Here is a 22113-nt window from a genome sequence, read left to right as displayed (position 1 = left end):
CATCTCTCTCTCTCTCTCTCCATCTCTCTGTGTGTCCTCTTTTGCATTGATGTAGAAACAAAAACCTATCTTTTCTCCCTTTCGACGTTTGTTCAGCGGTTTACCCATTTCGCTATTCATTTGTTGCATTGATTTTAACATCCTGCACTTCCTACAGATCTAAACCTTCAAACCAACTATCAAGTTCCTCATGAAAATGGAAGACACGATCGACTGGGCCATATTTACAACGCTGAGCTGAGAAACATTTGTCCATTTTGTATCAGCGTAATATCATGAATTTGTTCCTGGTCAGAGGCTTTTCATTATTGACTCATACTTCTTTTGCGTTTTAGTGGGGTGTCTGCTTTGTTAATTCTGGGTTCCGAATTGATTTACAAAAAAAACTTTGAAAGTTTTAACATTTTTAAAACTTATTTGAAATAATACCTTAGATCGCGTGTTAAAGTTTTATCCCAAAAAAGATGTAAGATTAGGGGACTAATCGGGAAATTTTGTTAGCCAATTCCCCTGAAAACGTTTACATAGTTTTGGGGGGCAATGCTGAGTAATTGTAGTTGGTGGAGGGGAGGGATGTTGTAAAATGGTTTGAGTAGGGGTTTAATTTGGAGGGTAAAACAATGCAAGATTAGGGGGTAATACCGGGTAAAACGACTCAAGAGTGGGGGATAATGGGGCAAAACAACGCAAGTTTAGGGGGTAATAGAAGGTAAAACGACGCAGGGTCGGGGTAATGGAGGGTAGAACGATGCAAGAGTAGTGGGATAAGGGACCAATTACCCCCTAACTATTGCCTCGTATTACCCTCCTTATCACCTAACTTTGCAAATTTTTACCCCCTTTACCCCCTCTTCTTGCAAAGTTCGACCCCTTACCCCCCTACTCTTGCATTGTTTGACCCCTACTAGCCATCCCATATATGAATTAAACTTTTTACCCCCTCACACTTTACCCCCACACTTACCCTCACCCTCACACTTACCCCCTATCTTACATCTTTTAATTTTTGGGGGTGTAAAATCTAACAATGCCCCCTTACTCCCCATTACTATAATTTTATATCGTTTCGACTCCCTAATTTTAGCCCATAAACTTACTTTTGTTTGGATAATTTTTGTTGGAGGGTAAACTTCAAAGTATCCCCACTACCACCCTAATTTTACATCGTTTTACCCCCTGAAATTACCCCTGATCTTACATCTCTTTTGGGAGTTTTTTGGGGTCATAACTTCAATATTCCTCTTTTCCGTACCATTACCCCGCATCACCCCCTAATCTTACTTCGTTTTACACTCCGAAAATTATCACCCTAATCATACTTTTTTTTGGGGGGTAGCATTTGGGGTATAAAGTCTTTAAATTTCCCTCATTATTCCATTACCCTCTCTATAAACAATTACCTCCTTAATATTACATCAGTTTTGAGGTAATCAGTAGGGTAATTTTGACACGGGATGATTAACCTGTAAACAAACATTTCACGACTCTTGAGAGCGATTAAATATGCTATTTTCTGAAGCCATTCACTAAAGCAAAATACGCAACTGTGCAGGTGAAAACCAGAAGCACGGGAAAGAATGATGGAAATGAATTCCTACGAGATTCGTTATGTTAGGCTCATCTTACGTCTATGTGAATTATTCAAATCTAATTTTGCTTTCACTTTATTGTTTTGAAATTTACAAGCTGCAGGTTCAATCTCCTGCTTGTCTTGGAAAGGCAATTTATAGGTTTGAATGATGGTCGTGGGGTGTCTCTTGTAGCACTAATTCTCTACAATCGTCAAATTTAATTTTAAATTGATTTACTTCACTCGTAACAATCAATGTTTTCTTAGATTTGTTCAGAGACTTCCTGTCTTCAAAAGTTGACAGAGGGAAGACCATTTCTCGGCCGCATTTGCTGTAAGTCCTAGTTTCAAAGAAAAAAAAGGTAACATCTAAAGCTGCTGGTTGACCCGAATTCCGTTAAGATGAAAATATGGAGCCCAGTCTGTTGTCTGGAAATCGTCTGCTCACAGATTGGTTAAAATTTGCATCCTGAGCAAGGTGATATTAATTTGTCGTGCATGCCACTGTGAAGCACAATCATATCACCCTGACTATGACCTCACACCTCATACTCACCAATTACATCTAAGTATCCCAGAGTTGATTCAAAATATGACATTTTCTCTCGTTACCATACATTTTATAACCCTGTCAAACTTTAAGAACAACATGGACCTCCAATTGGGAATAATGTTTTCAAAGCCCTGGGATAAAGACTATAGATAACCAGGCATTTGAATGTGGTAGAGAAAGGGACAGCAGGCAAGCTTTTTATGTTGTGTTTTGTCATCAGGTTATCTTTGGATGACAAGTTCGTGGCAGATTTTTCTTTAAGAGAGGGTGCGTGGTTGCAGCTTCACATAACTCGAAGTTGCACTAACAAATCAGACATTTTCATTACGGTTGTTGCCAGATAGTTTTCCTACCAGGACATTGAAAAACAGAACCATAGTATGCAGCCTGGTCAGCAGACTTTCTTATTCCAGCAACGCTTTTGTTAATTGAAAAACATATTTGGTCCCATAAAGCATCTGACAGTAACATTCCCACAGTGACTTCACTTGCAGTGTGATGAACCATTTCCATTTTTTACAGGATCTTCTTTGATTCGTCTGAATGAGAAATGCATTGCAAACAGTAGACCAATTTGGGGCATCAAGGCCATAATGCCGGATACCAGGAGCGAACAGCGGATTGTCCACTTATGCTAAATTTTTTAAAGTTGCTCAAATTTTTTAACTCGTTAAAGTACACTAGAAAAAATGAAAGCATCAGATCTTATAGCAGCTCTGAAAAATTCAAGTCTACGCTGCTCCTATTGGTTAAAAATTATCAGTTTTGGTTCATTCCTTGAATTGTCCATAACTCGCATTTGTCTCTCCTTATTTCCATACTATCTCAGGCTCCTGAATTTGCTCGAAGTTCCAACGCTTCACGCAGTTCTGTTTCTCAGCCTTCAATGTTTCCGTCATTAAGATACCAACTGTGTTGCACGGGGTTTGATTATTTGCTTTCAATTTCAAAAATGGGCTCAATGGATCTGCCGGTTGCACTTCAGACCAACTGTCAACCGTTGAGTTGTCAAAGAAGAAATCATTATGGTGAGAGTAGCAAAAGAGGGCAGAGAACACTATACTGCGCGTCAAAAATTTTGATCAGCTGAGGATTTTACTAGGCTTGAAAGAATTAAACTACGGTCATTTCTGAAATCAACAGAACTCGGAGGTTGCTTTTGTCGCTATAAACTCGGCAACGAGACGCTGAATAGCTTGACCTACAGCAATAGTCCTAACACCGCATTAATTTTTCTTTGACGCTGTTAATGAAGCACTGCAAAAACTCGGGAGCTTGCTTCTGCTAGCTACGTTTACTGGTTTTAAAAACATGAATTTGATCAATTAATTTGTAAAAATAGGAGACATGTTGAGACTCGAACAAGTGCTAAACCATCAGATCTCAATATTTTTTTTTCGCAAATTTTGCACAAATAATTGGTTGGTTTGCGTATTGGCTCTGAAGTTTCATTTTAGACAACCAATGTTAACGCCAGGTTCCACAAGCTCCATATTAAAACTCCTATACCGGAATGGTATATAGCTCGTCTCAAAGTTGACGCAGGCGAGCGTTTCATATTTGAGTGATTTTTGAACAGTCCTTTATTTTTATTGACTTTTTTGGTCTATGATATCACGAAACGACGATACACTAAGAGAATTATCCTCTAAAAGGGTTACAATTTTTGACCCCCGAAGACTCACCTGGACAAGTGGGGTTTCTTCTGGGCAGTGCATCTCTCATCCTGAAGCTTGGAGTCTCCTGGCTGGTTGTATCTCCACAACTCCTTAGGCATGTCGAAATGGAGGTAGTCAGCCCTGAACAAATTTTTGTTAGCCCGGACATCCTTTACATGGGCAGTATAAGGATGATCCTCGTCAACATGAACTGGAGGACCAAATCTTTGGTATCCGGTCCAGAATCCAGCTCCGTACTCAGCATTTCGTGGAAGACCCTTGTCAATTGCCCATCCTGTGATTGCTTTTAACTCGTCCAAAGTTCTGGGCTGGGTAACTAAAGCCACGGGCGAATTGCCATCTTGTTGACAAAATTGTTTAGCACTGTGGTATGTAACGATGCCCATTGCGAAGGGGCGGTGACTGTAGCAGGATCCAGGAGTAGCTCCGGGTACATGTTCCATGCCTCTAGGACACGCGACTGTTCGAGGGTCTGCGCCCAGCCCAATTTTAGCCAGAAGTTGGACCACAGCAAGAGTGAAAAATAAAGAATTTGACATCTTTGATCACTTTACCAATATGTCTTCTTATTGCCTTGTGTAGTTCAAATACCTTTAATTTCTCACTTGAGGAAACATTAATCAATCGGAAAGCATTCGTTTAGTTGTTCAGGAGCAAGATAAAATTTGTAATTGATCTCAAGTGTCAGAATAGAAAATGAGTCAATAATGTAACAGACGTACTCCGTGGAAAAGCTCGCAGATAACAGCTGCTTTTCTAAACCAATTTTATTTCATAAGGACAACCACAATCACATGTCAAACAAACATGGATGTCAATGGATGTCAATATGTTTGGTTATATAGTCAGTCCCATAAAGTTGCAACGCTATCGAACGTCTCAAAGGTCAAAGTTCAAATTTAAAACATGCAGATATTAGCACTTTGATGTTCATTTGCTTGCCAGGAGTTTTTCGAACGTTCGCTTGCGTTGCAACTTTATGGGACTTACTATAGTCAGTCCCATAAAGTTACAACGTTATCGAACGTTGAAAGGTCAAAGTTCAAATTTAAAACATGCAGATATCTAGCAAAACACTGCCCATTTGCATGCCCCGAGCATTTCGAACGTTCGCTTGCGTTGCAACTTTATGGGACTTACTATAGCGTGTCTCAAAAATTTGAAATAAGCGAACGTTTCAAAAGCCACAGGTTAGAGTTCAAAGGTCAAAGTTCAAATAAAAAACATGTAGAAAAAATTGATGAATGAAAACTTTATGGAGAAAACGTTGATATTCAAATGAGCACATTGATGCTCAATTGAAAGATTTTGGCGTTTTTCGAACGTTCGCTAATATCAACTTTATGGGACATGCTATAGTTCAGAATTAAAACAATCAGAGATCAGCACTTAGTGGTTCATTTGCATTGCATGTCCTGATTTTTTCGAGCGTTTGCTTGGATCAGAACTTTATGGAACTATAGCGTGTCCCATAAAGTTGAAATAAGCGAACGTTTCAAAAGCGACAAGTTAGAGTTCAAAGGTCAAAGTTCAAATTTAAAACATGCAGAAAAAATTGATGAAGGAAAACTCAATGGAGAAAACGTTGACATTCAAATGAGCACATTGATGCTCAATTGCACGTTTTTGCTGTTTTCGAACGTTCGCTTATTTCAACTTTATGAGACAGACTATATATTCCGTCTCATAAAGTTGGAATAATTGAACGTTTGAGACGCGCCAAAACATGCAACTGAGCAATGTTGAGAGTGTTTTTGAATTGTCGATTCTTTAAACATTGTGGAACGTCTATACCTATAGTCAGCGATCTGATAATTAGCAGAGAGTGCCACAAATATAGCAAGTGCCACAAAATTGAACTATAAGAGAACTTTTCAAAAGCCAATGGAGTGATTTCAAAGTTCAAAGTTTAAATTTAAATATAGAAAAAAGAGATGAAATGAAGCTTGGTTGAAAAAGCGTGTTGACATTCAAATGAACAAGTTGATGTCCCATAAAGTTGAAATAATCAAACGTTTCAAAAGCACTGTGCACATTACTCATTATGCATGCTCATTTGCATGTTTTTGGCGTTTGTCGAACGTTCGATTATTTCGACCTCATGGGACAGACTATTGGTGTTCTTTTTATAGTTAGCACCATGAATATGCTACGCGAACGTTCGAGAAACTCTAGACATGCAAATGAGCATTGAAATGTTGATTTCGTCGGTTTAAATTGACATTTTTGACCTTTGAAAAGTCCGTTAGCTTAGCAACTTTATCCAAATATCTCAACGTTTCAGATTTGGATTTGATTTCTACAGTTTGTATTTTGGTGGCACAGATCGGGCTTGAATGTATGACATGTTGAATAAAAATAGAATAAAAACAACTGGAAACGAACCAAAGTACTATATTTGTACTATCTCAAAACTTTGGCAAAACATACAATAGAAAAAACAAAACGGAGACCTAAAGCAACAGTAGTCACAAGTATTGTCAGAGAGAAAATCAAGAGTGTTAATTACCCGGAGCCTCGTGTCAGAACATTTCAGTACTGATTCATTACAATCCAATGATAAAACGTCAAATCAGTCCTGAATCAGAGTGACCTAAGGCTAAATTTACCTCGCATTATGAGCAGACAAAACCCAGAAACATTTTTTTCATGAATTGTCACTGGGCATTCTTAGTTGATTGTTTTTTCTGATCAGAGTAAATTCATAGTAGATGAAATTTTCGAAAATCGCAAATTTTGGTAAACGTGTCGCACGATCAGGCAAAAACCATGTAAAATCGTAGTATAAGGACACGCTACGAAACAGCGAAATAGAACGGGGTACAGAAGAGGAGGAGAAGGAGGAAGGGGGGTTGAAATTTCGAAGGGTTGAATTTATTATCGAATTTACCAATTTCTTCGAAATTTGACAAATTTGTCTGTGTTCTAGCATATGTTTCTGGTAGCATCGCTACTGGTAATAGTGTTGCGAAATGTCAAGTCGGAGATAGGAAAGAATTCGAAGTCGGAGATAGTGGGGGGGGGGGGGGGGGAATTCGAAGTGGGGGGGGGGGAGCGGCAAAGATATAACCCCCCTCCCACTACGAGATGATAACGTAACATCGTAACATCAACCGTAATGGTCACAAATAATAACATCTTTTTGAGCGAAAACCTTGGAGTTAATTTCAAAAGTGCTAAAATGGTAAAACATGCTGATTTCGATGTTAATAAATCTTATCATTTCAACAAAGAAGGACATGGTTTCTCTCATTTGGCTGCAATGATCCTCTCTGTATTCGAGGAGTTTGTCACTAGCTGGACATATTGTGTATTACTGTTCACTACTGTGTATTACTGTGTAAAATTATGTAGTGGTGTGTATATGAAGTTGTGCAAGTGTTAAAGTGTGCTCAACTGTGTTCAACTGTGTTCAACTTTGTTCAACTTTATTAGCACATTGTTTTATCATTTCGACTATGTCAATGTCTTTTCCGCTTTATCGGCTTTTTTCGGCTCCTCGGATCTGTTTCAGAGGTATGGCTATCATTCTGACGCTTTGGTGAAAGAAATGGACGATTTGACGAATACCCGGATGTTTGGGCCCAATTTCAGGACGGCTTGAGGGCAGGTGACGAAGCCTCTGGTGGCGGCTAGTCCACCTTCCAGCTGTGCAGAAGGGTTGAAGTTGTCGTGAATTTTCACAGAATCTCAGAATGTCAGTATGGAGAATCTCAGGAGATGTAGGAGATGTATGAAATTCACAGGATTTCAAGCAGTAATCCATGTAGTGTTTCAAGCAGAGTTCCAGGCGCAGAATATCTACAGAACTTTAAACAGCCTTTAAACAGCAAAAACTGAAACTTTAAAGCCTTTAAACAGCAGAAACTGTGAAACTTGTTGAATTTTGTCTTATTTATTGAAATCTTGTAATTTTTCCGTTTTTCTTCAATTCGAAGTCTATTTTTAGTGTTTTCAAATAGGTAGTCATTGTTAGGCCATTGAGGAGGACATTTTTCGTCGTTCGTTTTAATCATAATGCTCAGTAAAAAATCAGTGAAATATTCATGCTGCTCAGAGAAAAATCAGAGTGTGAGTCATAAAATTTTCATTCTGCTCAGAGAAAATTCATAGATTTTTTCATTCTGTGCAGAATTAATGCAGAATGTTGTTCTGAATTTACCATGATCAGTCCGAAAAGTGAAATGATCAGAATGCTTGGCAGAAAAAAAATCAGAATGAAAAGATTCTGAATCATTGCTGAAGTTGTCTGCGACGAACGTCCGGGTACTTGCCGATTCTGAAAAAAATGGTTTCGTTATATGTTTCCTACAGTAAGCCTTTAATTAGACCCACCCAATGTCTTAATTTAAATTTGATAAAAATGCCTGATAAAAAGACTTTCTTCGGTTTCAGGTCAAAAACCTTAACAAGTAAAGGGTAGAGTACACAGGAACTTCAATTAAATCTAGAGAACAGCAATGATTGAAATGGAGAGACCTAATTAAGACACAAACTGGAACAGTAAAAACCTGCGTAAAACTCAGCGTAAAATTCTGAAATACCCAAAAGCAACAGTAGACAGATTGACGACAAGAGTCCGAACTTAAAACCTAGATGTCTGCAGAGTGATATGCAAAAAAGCCTTAGAGTAAAGGCAACCACCACAACGAGAAATCGCGCGAAATCAGGTTTTTTAAAAAACATTAATCTTCAAATAAAAATTTGCATAACTGCATTTCGCCCGAAGTTGAGAACACAAAAATTTAGTTTTGAGTTTTTTGTTTTAATTTTTCAAAATTCCTTATCAAAAAAGCATCAGTTGTCTTCTGCATCGAACTTTTTTGGTATCCAACCCAAACAGTGCAAAGCCAGACCAAAACTATCTAAAAATTATGAAAAAGTTGAAAACTTAATACTTGTTTGTAAATTTGAAATGCTGTCAAGGGTTCCAAAATCAGTTTCCTTGCAAAAATAAACAGCAAATTTTTGAGGACAACAGAAATCTTGATTATATCTTTGGAACCAACAGTCCAAGAATGGTTTCCGAGTTCCAAATCTTTGGGGTTGATTGAAGTCTTCCACAGAAAAACATGATCGAAAAGCAACAAAATAGAACTTGAGATAGAGAAATTTTACCGAATTCTTCAGGCCAATAATGATACGCGTTTGAATACTTGGTAAAGCGTAGCAGATGTTTTCTACCACTCAACTGCAATAATTGTTTAAAAAAGTTTTTGCCTTGCAAGCTACAAGAAACGTTTGTAGAAGCCTGCACGCAATAAGTAAGCAGGTGGAAAACAATGTCGAACATTTCAAATTTTCAAAATTGTGAGTGTTGTCATTTATTTCGGTATTAAATTTCGCACTAGCAACAGATTCTTAGCAAAAACATAATTTAGTCAACCAAAACTAACGACTTTGAAATGACCTAAAACCACCATTGTTTTTAGCAAACGTACAAATTAAAGGTGCAGGGGCTTGAAAATGGACAATGGGAAAAAACTTTCAACTAAAACTCAATTTTCAAATAAGAGCTCAAACATAGCCAGTTAAGCAGTAGAAGAAGTGATCTGAAAAATAATGAAAGTAGAACCTTCTTTTTTGAAATATCACAAACTTTCCAAAAACACATGGAACAGATCTTGCGAAATAGATTTCAAACGCTATTTTTTTCACTATATCACAATAGAGTCACATAGAATTTATCGCAGCGTCTGTGGACGATGACAACAACTCTCATATGGAAGTTGCTGTTTGCATTTTGGAAGAATGTAATCATCATCTCAGTGAAAATTAAAAGTTAACAGTTATGAAAAAGTAAAAAACCAAAAATCTCTATGTTCACAACTATTTTGTGATTTTTGTATCCAATAGTGCCAATATGTACTTTAGAAAACTCATGTACGTTGTGCAATTTCTGAGGGCACATCACTGTTGATTTTCTTAGAGTTTGTTGATAAAGTTTCATTAGAGTTCAAAACGTTGAACAAAATGGAAGTAAAAGATTACCTTCCTCAGTAGCAATGTCAGTGGACAATTACTATCACAGCATAAAATTTTCATTTTTCGTTGAAAACGTTTTCATCTTTAATTTTTTCTGTTTCTTTTTAACAAGAATTAAACATGACAGGCAATATGGTATCTAAAAACCTACACACAAATAGAGAATTTTGAAAAGTGTCGCGAACATCAAATAGGACAAAATTTCAAGGATTTCAAATAAGGCCCCTAGGAAAGGTTGTTATGCTTGTTGCCTTTACAATATCTAGTAGACGGTTTCTAAAAGAATTCAAACGAATTGTTAACGACATCTGAGTCCAATTTTCTACACTTTCTCCGAAATTTTTCTAACGAACTCTGTTTTCGTTGTTGTTGCTTCGCAATTGCCTATAAACTCACAATTGGATTCAAAATGGGACTATTATTCTATCATTAGAGTACATAGCGCTCCTTTTCGTTGAAGAAGCTTTTGGCAATACTTGATTTGAGCACTGAAAGCATCATTTTCCTTTTGAAAAATAAGATCTTGAAACTGCCATTTTTGTCAGCTTGTTTAGCTTGTTTAACTTTCAGCTTGTTTGGATATGTAACAAAGAATTTACGTTCATAGGATTGTATCGGACTTTTTTCATCCCTTAGTGCAGGTCAAACGTCTTGAGCACAAACAACACTTGATGAGAACAAATCGTGGTGTACGTAGCTTTTTGATACCATAGTGTGGTTCGTTTGATCATTAAAACCTCAACAAATACATAATGTTGAAAAGGTTGAATTCATCGAAAATAGTAACTAAACTGTGCGTTGCTGTGCTTACATATTAGATCTAATTTAATTTAGAGTTGGGTTTCAAATTCTAAAAAAATTAAGGTAACAGCATTGTGCCAAGGCCAATTTCCATTTAGATACTGGCCAGATTGAACAGACCAAAAAATCGGTATTGGCCAGATCAATCAGACCAAAATGTGGCCAGACCTAACGGACCAATGTCTGTATTGGTCAGACCAAACAGACGAAATTTTAAGTATTGGCCAGACAGAAGGTGCGACAAAAGATTTTCCAGACCATTGAGTTGCCCCCAAATTTGTAACCAGAGAAATGAATAAATAGAGTAGGAATAGTATAAGGGCACTTTTAACTCTTTATCTTTCTTGGGGAAAACAATAAATATCAAAATTACCAAATTTAAAACTAAAAATGAATTAACGAATGATGATTAGCAAAATAAGCAAATGATTGAAAGTTACAGTTCGGCTAAAACTACTTTTCGGCTAGCGTTCTGCGGAACACTATTGTCACTAAAAGTATCAGTGTTACTTTCTTCGTTGTACATTTTCAGCATCTTTTTAATACGCTTCCGTTTTTCTCTCGAAAACCAGGCGTTTTTTCTAGAATATTCTCCAACAGCGTCAGTGAAAGCTGAGTGAACACTTCCACAGTCGTCGGTCAAACTGCTAGTTCCGACCTGTGATTGGTTGGAACTGTATCTCTTTTGATTGGTCGCAGAGCTCATAACGTCAATGCAATTAACACAACTTCGGTTTTTTGACGTTTTCTGCTTATAAGCCGATCGGACAGTGGATTGTGTTTTGCAAGATGAAGCGTCTGATTCGTAACTTAAATAGCTGTTTGATGACTTTTTGGACGCAAAACCAATCGAACTTTTGCTTCTGTGTTTTTTGGATTTCAAACCAAAACTGCGGTTTTGTTCGTATCGATGTTCTGGTAAACTTTCTTCGCAAATTCCAGTCAGTAAGCGTTGTGAAAACTTTTCAGTCATAAACTTTGAACAACTTATATCTGTATCTGATCGTGCCGATTCTGAAGTTTTGCTACAAGCTGAGGGAACAACTTTATTCGGATTGGACGCGTTAGGGAACAACGGTGATTGATAGCAGAGGTTTGAATTGACCATGCCCGTTTTAGACTTCGGGGGTTGAATGGGACTGATGCGATCGTTGTCGAAGTCTATGAAGAAGTACGGGGGTGATACAATTGTTTTTCGGGATATTTCCTCATTTATTTGGAGTTGGTCAAGAGCTGAATCGACTTGCAGTTGTTTTACTTCTGATGAAATGCGACGTTGTTGTTTGTGAGGGAGGGGGCTAGTCGTGAACCCGGCTAAGTTGGTATTCAATGCAGACTCGGTGGAGTTCCTCAAGGTTAAACTTCTCCGATAGAATAGACTTTCTTCGAATGGGATGTCATAGTCGCCATGACTGGAAAAAAGAAATGACTAGACGTTACGAAGGCTTGTGCATCTGAATTTATAGAAAAAGGAGAACTGGAGTAACTGTTTCATTCCCCCCCCCCCAGTTTATTCTCCATAGTTGATATGTTTTACAAGTTTTACAAAAGTATTTACAAGTTGTCATTGTTAGTCAAACATCAGGCTATACAAACAATTATTAATCCAAAAATTTGCTGTAGTTTCTACCCTCGTGGCAATAAAAATAAAAATTTTGTTCACTGGGGAAACAAAGCATTTTCTAGAATTGTATGTTCAGGTGAAAATGATTAAATGCCAAATGCTTCTTTTAAATAAAAGCACTCAAGTGATGAGCTTTTCCGTTTCAATTTGGTTTCTATGATTCTGAAATTTTTAATCTTTTTTCTTTTCCCCGCTTTGGTGGACATATGATTTTTTACTCTCCAACGACCACCTGCCATTCTTACAAATTGTAATTTACTATTACATAGCAACACATAGTTTGTATCTGAAACCAATAAACGCCCGCTGTTCGGGCCAGGAAAACATTCCAATTTTTAATCTTAAATAAACTCAGAATACATTGCAGGGTTTGCCGAGTCGTTTATTTCGCAAAACCAAAATTGAAAAAGGAGTAAATTTTGGAATCATATCTTCCAAAACTATTACCTAGATGCAATACTGCTTGTATCAGCTGATGCTAGACTACAATTGGTTGAAATTGACACACTTTGATAGTTGTCTCCGTAAACCGATTCCCGCATGCTCAAGTTCTCCTCCCCCTCCTCCTCCAACAACTGCAACGTCAAATCCAGATTCTCAGAAAAGATGTCATTCTTGACTCCATCTTGAGAAGCAACTTCGGAATCCTGATTTTGAAATCCGTTCATTGGTACTCTGGATGGGACCCCGACGTTGAGACTCCTCGTCGTTAGTTGTGATCCGCCGACGTTAGCAGGAATCCTTTGAGTCGAAATGTGGGCTTGCTGCAGTAAGTTGCAAAGCTCATTTTGAGCTGCAAGAATTTCCACCATTTTTGAAATTAAGTTTGAAATTAATATAGCAAAAATGGCTATTTGTGTGTAACATAAAATCTAACGTATTTTGCGTCTTAATTAAAATTAATTTACTGAGAGATAAATATTAATACTCAGAAACCTAATGAGATAAATGTTAAAGAAATTGAATAAAATAAAATCCGGTAAGGAAAATAACAGGTAAAAAATCTTCGATAAGAATAACGTCTGAATCGGAAAATCGTAAATAGGACTATTGCAACGTTACAAATTATGGAAATGTTATAAAAATGAAACAGAATTCTAACTCAAATAAAAATGACTCGCTTCATAATTTCATTATGAACTACTAAAGTTTTTTTCTGTTTGATGGTAATAAAACAGCAAAGACAGAATTAAAGAAATTGTAGAAAAAAAAATCGGATTTTATTATTAATGTGGTCAAATTACGCACCGCCGTCAGATTAAAAACCCAAACGGAGATGATCCTTGAGAGAAGAGGGAATTTGAAGAGGGATTAGTAGTAATGACTTATAAGAGTTATAACTTTTGTGGGTTATAAATGAAGGGGTAAATGGGGCTATCTCAGGTGGCGGTGGTTGTTTTGAGTGGTGCTGGTCCGTTATGTTCCCAAATGAGTTGATTCCTGCTTCACTGATTCTCAATAACTTCTATCTTCTTTTCAGTTCGAATGAGGAGAAAGTGGAAACGAGGGAAGAGGGGTGGGGGAGGGTGGGTTGGACGGGTCAGGGTAATTTCTTCCCTTACTTCCTCTTGGTTTAAAGAGCGAGATTTATAAGTGAGAAGCTTAGAATTTTTAAACGGAAAAAAAAGTTAAATAGTTGCATATAAAAAGGAGTAAGTAATCAGACAGAAAAAAGAAAGATTATTTGACGGGGGGATTGGGGACAGGGGTGAATATTTGATTACAGGTGAGGGCTCAGTCTGTTTTTGTTTGTGACTAGCTTGCGGATGGGGGGAGGGGGTAATCTGAGTGGGATTGGTTATTTCGTTATCAAGTTGAGAGCAGTATAATTAATGGGTCTGAGGGTAACTGGCGTGGAATAAAAAGGAAGTTTATGACAGAAAACTGTAGAAAAGTATCTTGGGAACATTTTTGGGGATTGCTGAAATTTGAAGGAGTACTGAAGAAAGAGTTGCAAAGAGAAAGCAAATGACCCAATTAAAATTCTGTCTCAGAAGTTGGGAATAAATTCAGGAAGCAATAGACTGAAAATTGGGTTCAGAGTGAAAGTGGTTAATGGTTTGCTGGGTTAAAGCATTAACCCAATTGTCACAAATACCGATTGAGTTTTCTTCACACATATGCGACATAGAAATCCGCGGCTAAAACAACAAAAAAACATGTCTTCATAACCAGTTACTTTAACAAAGAGATGAAAAGTTTGTTCGTCTAAGTTTACTTTATAGAACATCATTTTAATATCAAGAAGAGGCCCTCTAACGTATATAAGCTGAATGTGAGCTGAAGTTTAATAATGTTTATTAAAGATATACTACAATGCCTTATTTCTGATTGCCTAATGATAGTAGGCGGGCAGATAAAAAACAGGGTGCTTTGAACGGATCCGAAATTAATAGAATTAAATAGGACCGTAAATAGACAGTAGAACGCCAAAAAACCCATAGATACTTTGAAAAATTTTTATCCATCTGATTGCAGTACTCGGCTTGAAAGCTATTTCTAACACAAAAGTTACTCAGAAAGCATGAAAAGATTGCTCCGATTGGAATCGCTCTCCGCCGATTTCTAATAAGAGGAAAAATCGTTCAGTCAATTTATGCAGCTCCAATTTATGCAGCTGAAAATCGAAAGAAAAGTTGCAATGCTCATATGATTCTAGAAAAAAAATTGTTTTCATTTCTTTTATGGAAAACTAACAGAAGTAATTTATTAGTTTTCGGCCTTTGGACAAGGAAATAATTTCGGCCAAAAAAACAGTACATTCGGACTCATTCATGTGGCCTAACATGTAATTTTAGCCGTATCAAATGAAGGATGACCCTTTTTACGACTCGAAGAGGAGTATTGGAGATGTCATTTTTTCAATCACTGTAGTTGGAGTGAATTTTGAAGCAGGAATAGAAACGCGTGAAAAATTTTGGAGTGGTTTCGGTACTCAGCAAAATTGAAGAGTTGAGCCAAAAGAGAGTGTTTTTTTTTAGTCCGCCGTTTTCGAGAGATCAAAAAATTGTTGTGTAAAATAAACTTCTGTACACGAGCGAAATTTTGTGTTCACGTGCGGCTTTTTAAAATCGTTTTTTCGTTTAATTTTTGGTTTAGAAGTTTGATTGTGATTTTGTATTGTTTTTAGTGTTGTTTTGATAGTGGTTTGTAGGTTTCTGGTAATTAATATGAATTTAATACCATTTGCAGTTTTTTTAAACTATTTTCCCGATTTTCAGGCGAATTTCAGCAACTTATTGCATTTTATATTGTCAAACTGCTTTGAATGGGCTTTGAATAGACGTATATTTGTACCGGAAATTCTAGATACCAAGCGATTACAGTTTTATCGGTATTCAACGATTTTTTGTAAAGAAAAATGTCAACAAAATGAGAAATTTTTATTTATTTTTTTTTAATTTTGTTCATTTTCTTCTGATCTTAGAAAATTTTCTTAGCGTATTTTATTGCCTATTGTTTTGGAACTTCTCAATGCTCTATTTGCTCCAGTGAAAGTTTTTTGGCTCTACGTGCTCTCGTAAAAACGCATAGTTTTTTTTAAAGTTTTGGTTTCAAGTTGATTTTAAATGCTTTTTGTGTTCTTCAAGTTTTTATAGCTTTTGGTGATACCCATAGTCAAAATTAGTTGTTTTTGATGCATGTTGAGGGTTTTGATATCAATTTTGAGTCATTTTGGTTAAGATAATTGAGTAATTTTTCTGAAGAATTTTGCAAACTTTCGTAATTTTTTTGCTCATTTTTGCTGAGATTTTCTGATTGTGTGCGTTTTGCTACTCTTCACTGTTCTAACTTTTAATAGGAACTGTTCTAGAGATGTTGTTTGTGTTTACTTTGTGCGCTTTTCATAGACAGATTTTACAAGTTTCCAATTTTTTCTCTTTTTTCGTTCATCGTTTTTACGTTTTGTTCTTCGACAATGTTTTGGATTGGTGGACATTTAACCAGAAGTAGTATTATAAGTTCCTTTAAAAAAAGGATCTGGATTCAGTAAAATAGCAGTTGAATAATAATTGGTGGCTAAATTTTAATGCAATTTTACAGAGAACATCTTTGGACTTGTTCTCAATTTCCTTTCTCTCACCTCCGTTTTCTCTACTTGAAAATTTGCGTTAGTTTTTTTTCTTAATTTGCAGTGGTTCAAATAAAAGTAAAAATATCACTTGAGTTCTCACCAAAAGTTGTTTTTTAAACTTGCAACAAATTGTAATTTTTCTAATACATGGTTTTTGGCTGCCTTTTCTGCTCAGATACTCCTTTAATGTTCCTTTTCCTTTTCTTGTTGTTGTTGTTGCTGCATCAGATATATTTTTTAAAAATCTTTCCATGAAAAATATAGTTTTGGAATTGACAAAATTTTAATTTCAAAAAATTATTTGAAAGTCCCTTACATACACTATGGTACCAAAAAGCTTCGTAGAGCATTATTTCTGCTTTTAAAGCATGATTCCTGCTTCATAAGCATGATTTGCGGTAAGGCACGAAAGAGGGTATTAAATTCAGGAGTTTTAAGAGAAATTTCATTCTCACTTTGTTTGATTAAACAGAAAATATGGCTAAACCGCTTTGTTCTTTCACCGTTTGCCATGTTGAGAAAAGCAAATGTTTTTGTTCAATATGGTGTATCAATATGCTCAAGAAGGATTTCTCTTTCTGGCAGAATGTTGTTTTACTGAAAAAACAAGGGTGCGCTTCTCCAGCGACGGAATTGGTAGAGTTTTGCGAAGAAATGGAACGAGATTTCTTTAAAAAATACTCAAAAAATTTAGGTTCTAACAAACAATCACTTGTTTTGCGGGTGCAATACGCTCAGGTGGACAAAAATTGCTTGTTAAGTGACCAAACAAGCTAAATGCTGTGGGTTGCTTGGAAATTTTGAAACATAATGAAGAAAAAATGCATTTCCTTAAAATTATTTTTCAACAAAATAATGTTCCTGTGCATAAATCGAAGATTATCGGCAGTTTGTTCCACGAAAACGAGTGGAAGGTACTAGAATGGCCAGCATACAGTCCAGATCTGAAGCTTATTGAAACTTTATGGGCGATTTTGAAGCAACGATGACAAAAACAGACGGTTTTTTGGGAAATTTAGAAGAAAAAGTGTATGAAATTTGGAATGAAAGTGACGCATTTGTTGTGAGAAACCTGTATGAAAACTATACAAAGCGTCTACTAGACGTTGACAAAGCTAAAGGTGTAATGACGCGTTGTTAGAGAACAAATTTGTACTCAAAATGTTATATTATTTGATGTTTATATTGCTTTTCAGAAAATTTTCAGGTGTACGTAGCTTTTTGGTACCATAGTGTATTACAGTGAACCACGCGCTAACTGTGAAATCGGATTACGAACTACAGCGAGCAATCTTTAATGTGAAAAGCACTAGTGAAATATTGCAAGAGTTGTTCACAGCCTTGTAAGTGTTGTACTCAGCCCCCCCCCCCGTAAAGCATTTATCGAGCCTTGCACAACAATTGGATACAATTAGACTGTAATGCGACCTTTAAAAATGGCAAAGATTTTTTATGAAAAACTTGTTAAATAGAAGTTATTGTCGAATATATAATGGCTCAAAAAATGCATCCAAAAAAACGCATAAATCCTTTTCGGTCGGTCAATTGAATTTTCACACATTCATATGCTTAAGGTGTAAAAAATAGCAAGTAATGAGACAAAACAAGGTGGCTAAAGTAAAGCATTTTTATACAAAAAGCTGAAGTATTTTAGCTTGTTTTAAAATATTAAATTTTGAATGAGCTTCAGTTTTGATAGAAAAACATTTTGATTACAAGTAACCTTTTGCTGCAATTTTTTGAATTCAGTCACATCAATTCAAAATCCTTAAAACACAGCAACCTAAATTGTCTAATAAAAACTTAGTTTTTAAATTTAAAAAAGAACATTGCGTCAAGTCGATACTAAAAATACTAGTCGATACTGGCCCAAAACCTTTAGAGCCATAAAGTACAGATTGTGAAAATAAATAAAGAACAACAGGTGGAAGATGAAGATTTCTCAGAGTTGAATAATATTTTCTTTGAGTTCTGATAAAAAAAAACTCTTCTGCTCACATTGCAAATGTGTAGTTTCGTTGTGATTTAAATTATTTCTTTTTTTTTGGAAGAAATAAATCAATGTTTGACTCTCATGAACCAGCCTGCCTGGCAAACCCAATTAACTTCGCCGCAAGGCACATACCGCAGAGAAAGTTAATTATAGCCGGCAGAAATTTCAATAGATTCCTATGAGGTTTTGTCGACATAATTTCATCAGTTCTATGCGTGAAAGGAAACTAATTAGCAACTCCTACGACCCCTTAGATGCTTTTTAAAAATATATCTCTTTTGTTTGACCTCAGAAAATTTGATCAATGCATTGTGGAGTTCTCTTTTATTGTCAACAAAAAGAGCTCTCGTTTTTTGGCTATTGATACCGCATAGTGACTATGGTATGAAAATTTTCAGCTCAGGTTAAGGTGTTCCTCACCTAAGAGAAACGCCTCTGCTAAAATCTTGAGCGAGCAACGAAGTACGGTTTCTTCCTTGTCAAATTTGATCGTGGACGGTTTCCCAATAACATCAAATCAAGTCAAGATCTCAACTTGGTTTGTTTCAAAAATTGACAGATAATTTGGAAAATAGAAAATTTTATAGTAATATTAATCAAATGTCTTTAAATTTATGAAAAAAAGTGCAGGCTAATAATGGAAGACTTTGGCGTAGAATAGTGGTTCGAAATGATAGAATTAAAAGGTGCCGTTTCTAATAAACAAAAGAGCCTTTCACCAGGATATTGAGTAGAACCCGAAGAGGAAACAAAAGTACCTACCTGCCTCAACCCTAACCATCACTTTCTTAACCCAATCAACCCACAGCCCCAACCCTACCCCTCCCCTCTCATCTCCTCAAATCTCACATTTATCCTGCTTTTATCCACAACCTCTACAACCACAGCTATCCGCACCTTCATTGAGTTCGCATACGGGACATCTTTCATAAACAAAAGCGGATGCTGAAATTGATTACTAAAAGCATATAACTGTAAATAACCTACTTAAATAACCACACCACAGCCCACCCAACCACCACCACCAAAACTACAAAATAACACAACCCACCTACCACCTATACCCTTCAACTACCCCCTCCTCCCCCCCCCCCCCCTAAACCCAACCTATCCTTTGCACTTTATACACATTCATAAATTAAAAGCAACTGCCCGCCTTTAGCTAAGCCCAGAGCAAATATTTTCCACTTACTTTTTTTTCCTTATCTTCAGCCATAAAATGGAAATTCCGGACGAAGTAATAAAAAGCGGATGTTTCGACTAAATATCCCCCTTTTTACAATTAGATTAAAGTGTGTAAAACAAACGCACGCTTAGAGAAACGCACGCTTACACCAATTCAATTTGCTGTTTAATTTGAAATGAGGGGCTAAAATTCAAAACCCCAAATTAAGGTAAACGCTGTTTCTGAAAGCGCACAGGGACTTAAATGATAAAGTTCGCAGTTATCGGCTTTTGCGCTTCTATAATACTTATCAATAATTCCCCACTGCTTCTAAACAGCAGAAAATTGGGAAAACTACCCGGTGAAAAATTGCACTAATTCCATTGGTAATATTTGTGCTCTTTTTGTGGTTTTACGACGGCAAAAGCTGCTGAATTTAGATTAAATTGCAGGTTAAACGACCATAAAAACGAGGGTAACTGCTCTTTTATTGCGCAATAATGAGGATGTAAGTCAATGCATGGTTTAAATTCGACTAACATCCACAAATTACACTGTTTGCAACCCTCAATTTTTGGGCAAAAATCTGGACTATGTCTGCCCAGCAGCGGAAACTGGGAGAAAATGGCGGAAATTAACTTTTTCCAAGTAAGCACGATGCTTTTTGCTGTAAACAAAAAGCATAAAATGTAAAATGTGTAAAAGCGAGAGGTAAGTGTATAGCAAATACAATCTTTCAAGGAGGAATTACAATCTTTCAAATATATTTATAGCGGGCAATATAAAGCTGCTTGAAATGCTGCCTGCGCGTAGGTAGTTTGGTTGAACTTTTTCGAGAAGGGTAATGAGCTGAGTGGGAAAGGGCAGGGGGTTGGGGTTGTTTGTGGGGGGTTTTTAGGAGGGTTGTAAAGGAAGTGAACAAATTAGGGGAAAGTGAAAGCGGGATTTGTAGTGACAGGATAAGTCTGTTGAGAGTATGATGATTATAGCACTGAATACTATACAAATCAGACAAGATGGAACAAACTTATACTGTCATGCATATACAACAACATGCAGATATATATGCAGAAATACATGAAGAAAAGTGTATACAATATATACTTACTTAAAATGCTTTGTTGCCTGTCAGGAGATGAAAAAAGCTAGCAATTTACAATACGTCCGTTTTCAGTCAAAGATAGTGGAAGAGTACTTCAGTTAAATGATGTCACTATTCAGTGTAAGGAATTCGGCAAAAGGCAAAAAAGTGTATAATTTAATGTCCTAAAATGAAGTTTCACGACCATTAAAAACATAGAGGCAACCACATACACGCAAGAACGCACTTAAAGCACACAACAGAAAAACAAACACACACACGCACGCACCACACACACACACATACACACACAAACACACACACACACACACACACACACACAACACACACACATACACACACAAACACACACAACACACACAGACACATACACACAACACACACACACACACACACACACACACACACACATGCACACAGCACACACACGCACACACACACAACACACATACACATACAACCACATACCATACACACATACACATACACACACACACATATATATATATATATATATATATATATATATATATACATTATTATTATTATAAAGCGATAAAATTATCAACATTGGATGCTGGAAACTAATCTATCAAATCAAATCCCAATGGTTGATCAATTTTGATGTCTCTTATTGTCAATGCCTGTTTCGATAAATAGAAAACAAGCAAACTCTTATTCTCCGTGCGGTTATTCTAACTGTAATTACATCTTCTGAATTTCAGAAGTCAACTCATATCCGTTTTCAAGTCCTCCCGTCATTGGATGAGCTATATATGCGTTTTTGTGCAAATTGTATTGTGCTCATCCATTCTAGTTGACTGGCAAAAATTGTTAAGCTGCTTTACTTGGGTGCAATTTACGAAACAACAAGGAACTCCTAAGATTCAGGCCAAAAAAATCTGGGCTGTTTTTCTAATAACCTGAAAGGGCAACTAATTCAACGAGTCTGTTGAAAGACCTTGAGTAGAGCAGTCTTCATTTTAGTTAAGCAACCCGTTTTTAGCTTATTGAACACTAGCAAAAAAAAAACACCAACGACCTGCATCCATGGGGTCTGAATGGTTTTCATACAAGAAAAATTGGTTTTCTACACAAAAGATCAGTTATACAATTGTTTGAATGGCGTAAGTTGCCCTAAAGTCACATTTAGGAAGGAAATTGATAAAAGAGATAGTGACAGTCACATCAGAAAGCTGGATTTACAACTCTTCACGACGAAACAATCATCTCCCGTCAGAACTCTCTTCTCAATTGCTGGTGATATAGTTGCCAAAGAGCAATGAAACAATGCGGACGCAAACTTAGCTGCTGCGTCTTTCGAGTGCAACCTTTGTTACGCGCACCCAGATTCGTGATCATCGCGACTTTCAATTTTCCCAGTAGCACCGAGAATCTTTTTCCTCTTGATATTAATAATAATAAGGCAAAAATTGTTCCCAGAGATCAAAAGAAAAAAAATACCGTAACTAAGTATATTACATTGAGACAAAATAAATATCACTCTGGTAGAGCACTACCAGGCCATGAAGGCCTAATATCAAGTGTCTCCAGCGGAAAAGAAAT

The 22113-nt window shown here is 36.5% G+C and overlaps 2 protein-coding genes across 12 annotated transcripts in view; both read right to left on the bottom strand.

Moving 5' to 3' along the window:
* LOC142345310 (uncharacterized) overlaps window positions 1-4665 on the bottom strand; it is a 17696-nt gene extending 13031 nt beyond the window's left edge. Inside the window, exon 1 of the mRNA XM_075397301.1 lies at window positions 3809-4665. Coding sequence (XP_075253416.1) covers window positions 3809-4341 — 533 coding nt within the window. The 5' untranslated portion in view covers window positions 4342-4665. The remainder of the gene's footprint in view (window positions 1-3808) is intronic.
* Window positions 4666-10965: 6300 nt separating this feature from the next.
* LOC142345710 (uncharacterized) overlaps window positions 10966-22113 on the bottom strand; it is a 37764-nt gene continuing 26616 nt past the window's right edge. For 8 of the 11 annotated variants that reach the window (XM_075397969.1, XM_075397977.1, XM_075397967.1 and 5 more), the window contains 2 exons: window positions 12660-14353; window positions 10966-12000 (listed from right to left, as the gene is read on the bottom strand). In XM_075397969.1, the coding sequence (XP_075254084.1) occupies window positions 11025-12000; window positions 12660-13024 (1341 nt within the window). In that variant the 5' untranslated portion in view covers window positions 13025-14353 and the 3' untranslated portion in view covers window positions 10966-11024. Of the gene's footprint in view, window positions 12001-12659; window positions 14354-18700; window positions 18775-19267; window positions 19288-19472; window positions 19663-22113 lie in introns of those variants that run through there. The other 3 variants (XM_075397971.1, XM_075397978.1, XM_075397973.1) reach the window with 3 other exon arrangements.

This window comes from Convolutriloba macropyga, chromosome 9 (assembly GCF_964194025.1).
Source record: "Convolutriloba macropyga chromosome 9, txConMacr16.3, whole genome shotgun sequence".
Classification (NCBI taxonomy): domain Eukaryota; kingdom Metazoa; phylum Xenacoelomorpha; order Acoela; family Convolutidae; genus Convolutriloba; species Convolutriloba macropyga.
Note: the sequence above shows the minus strand (reverse complement) of the source record. Positions and strands in the feature narration are given on the sequence as shown.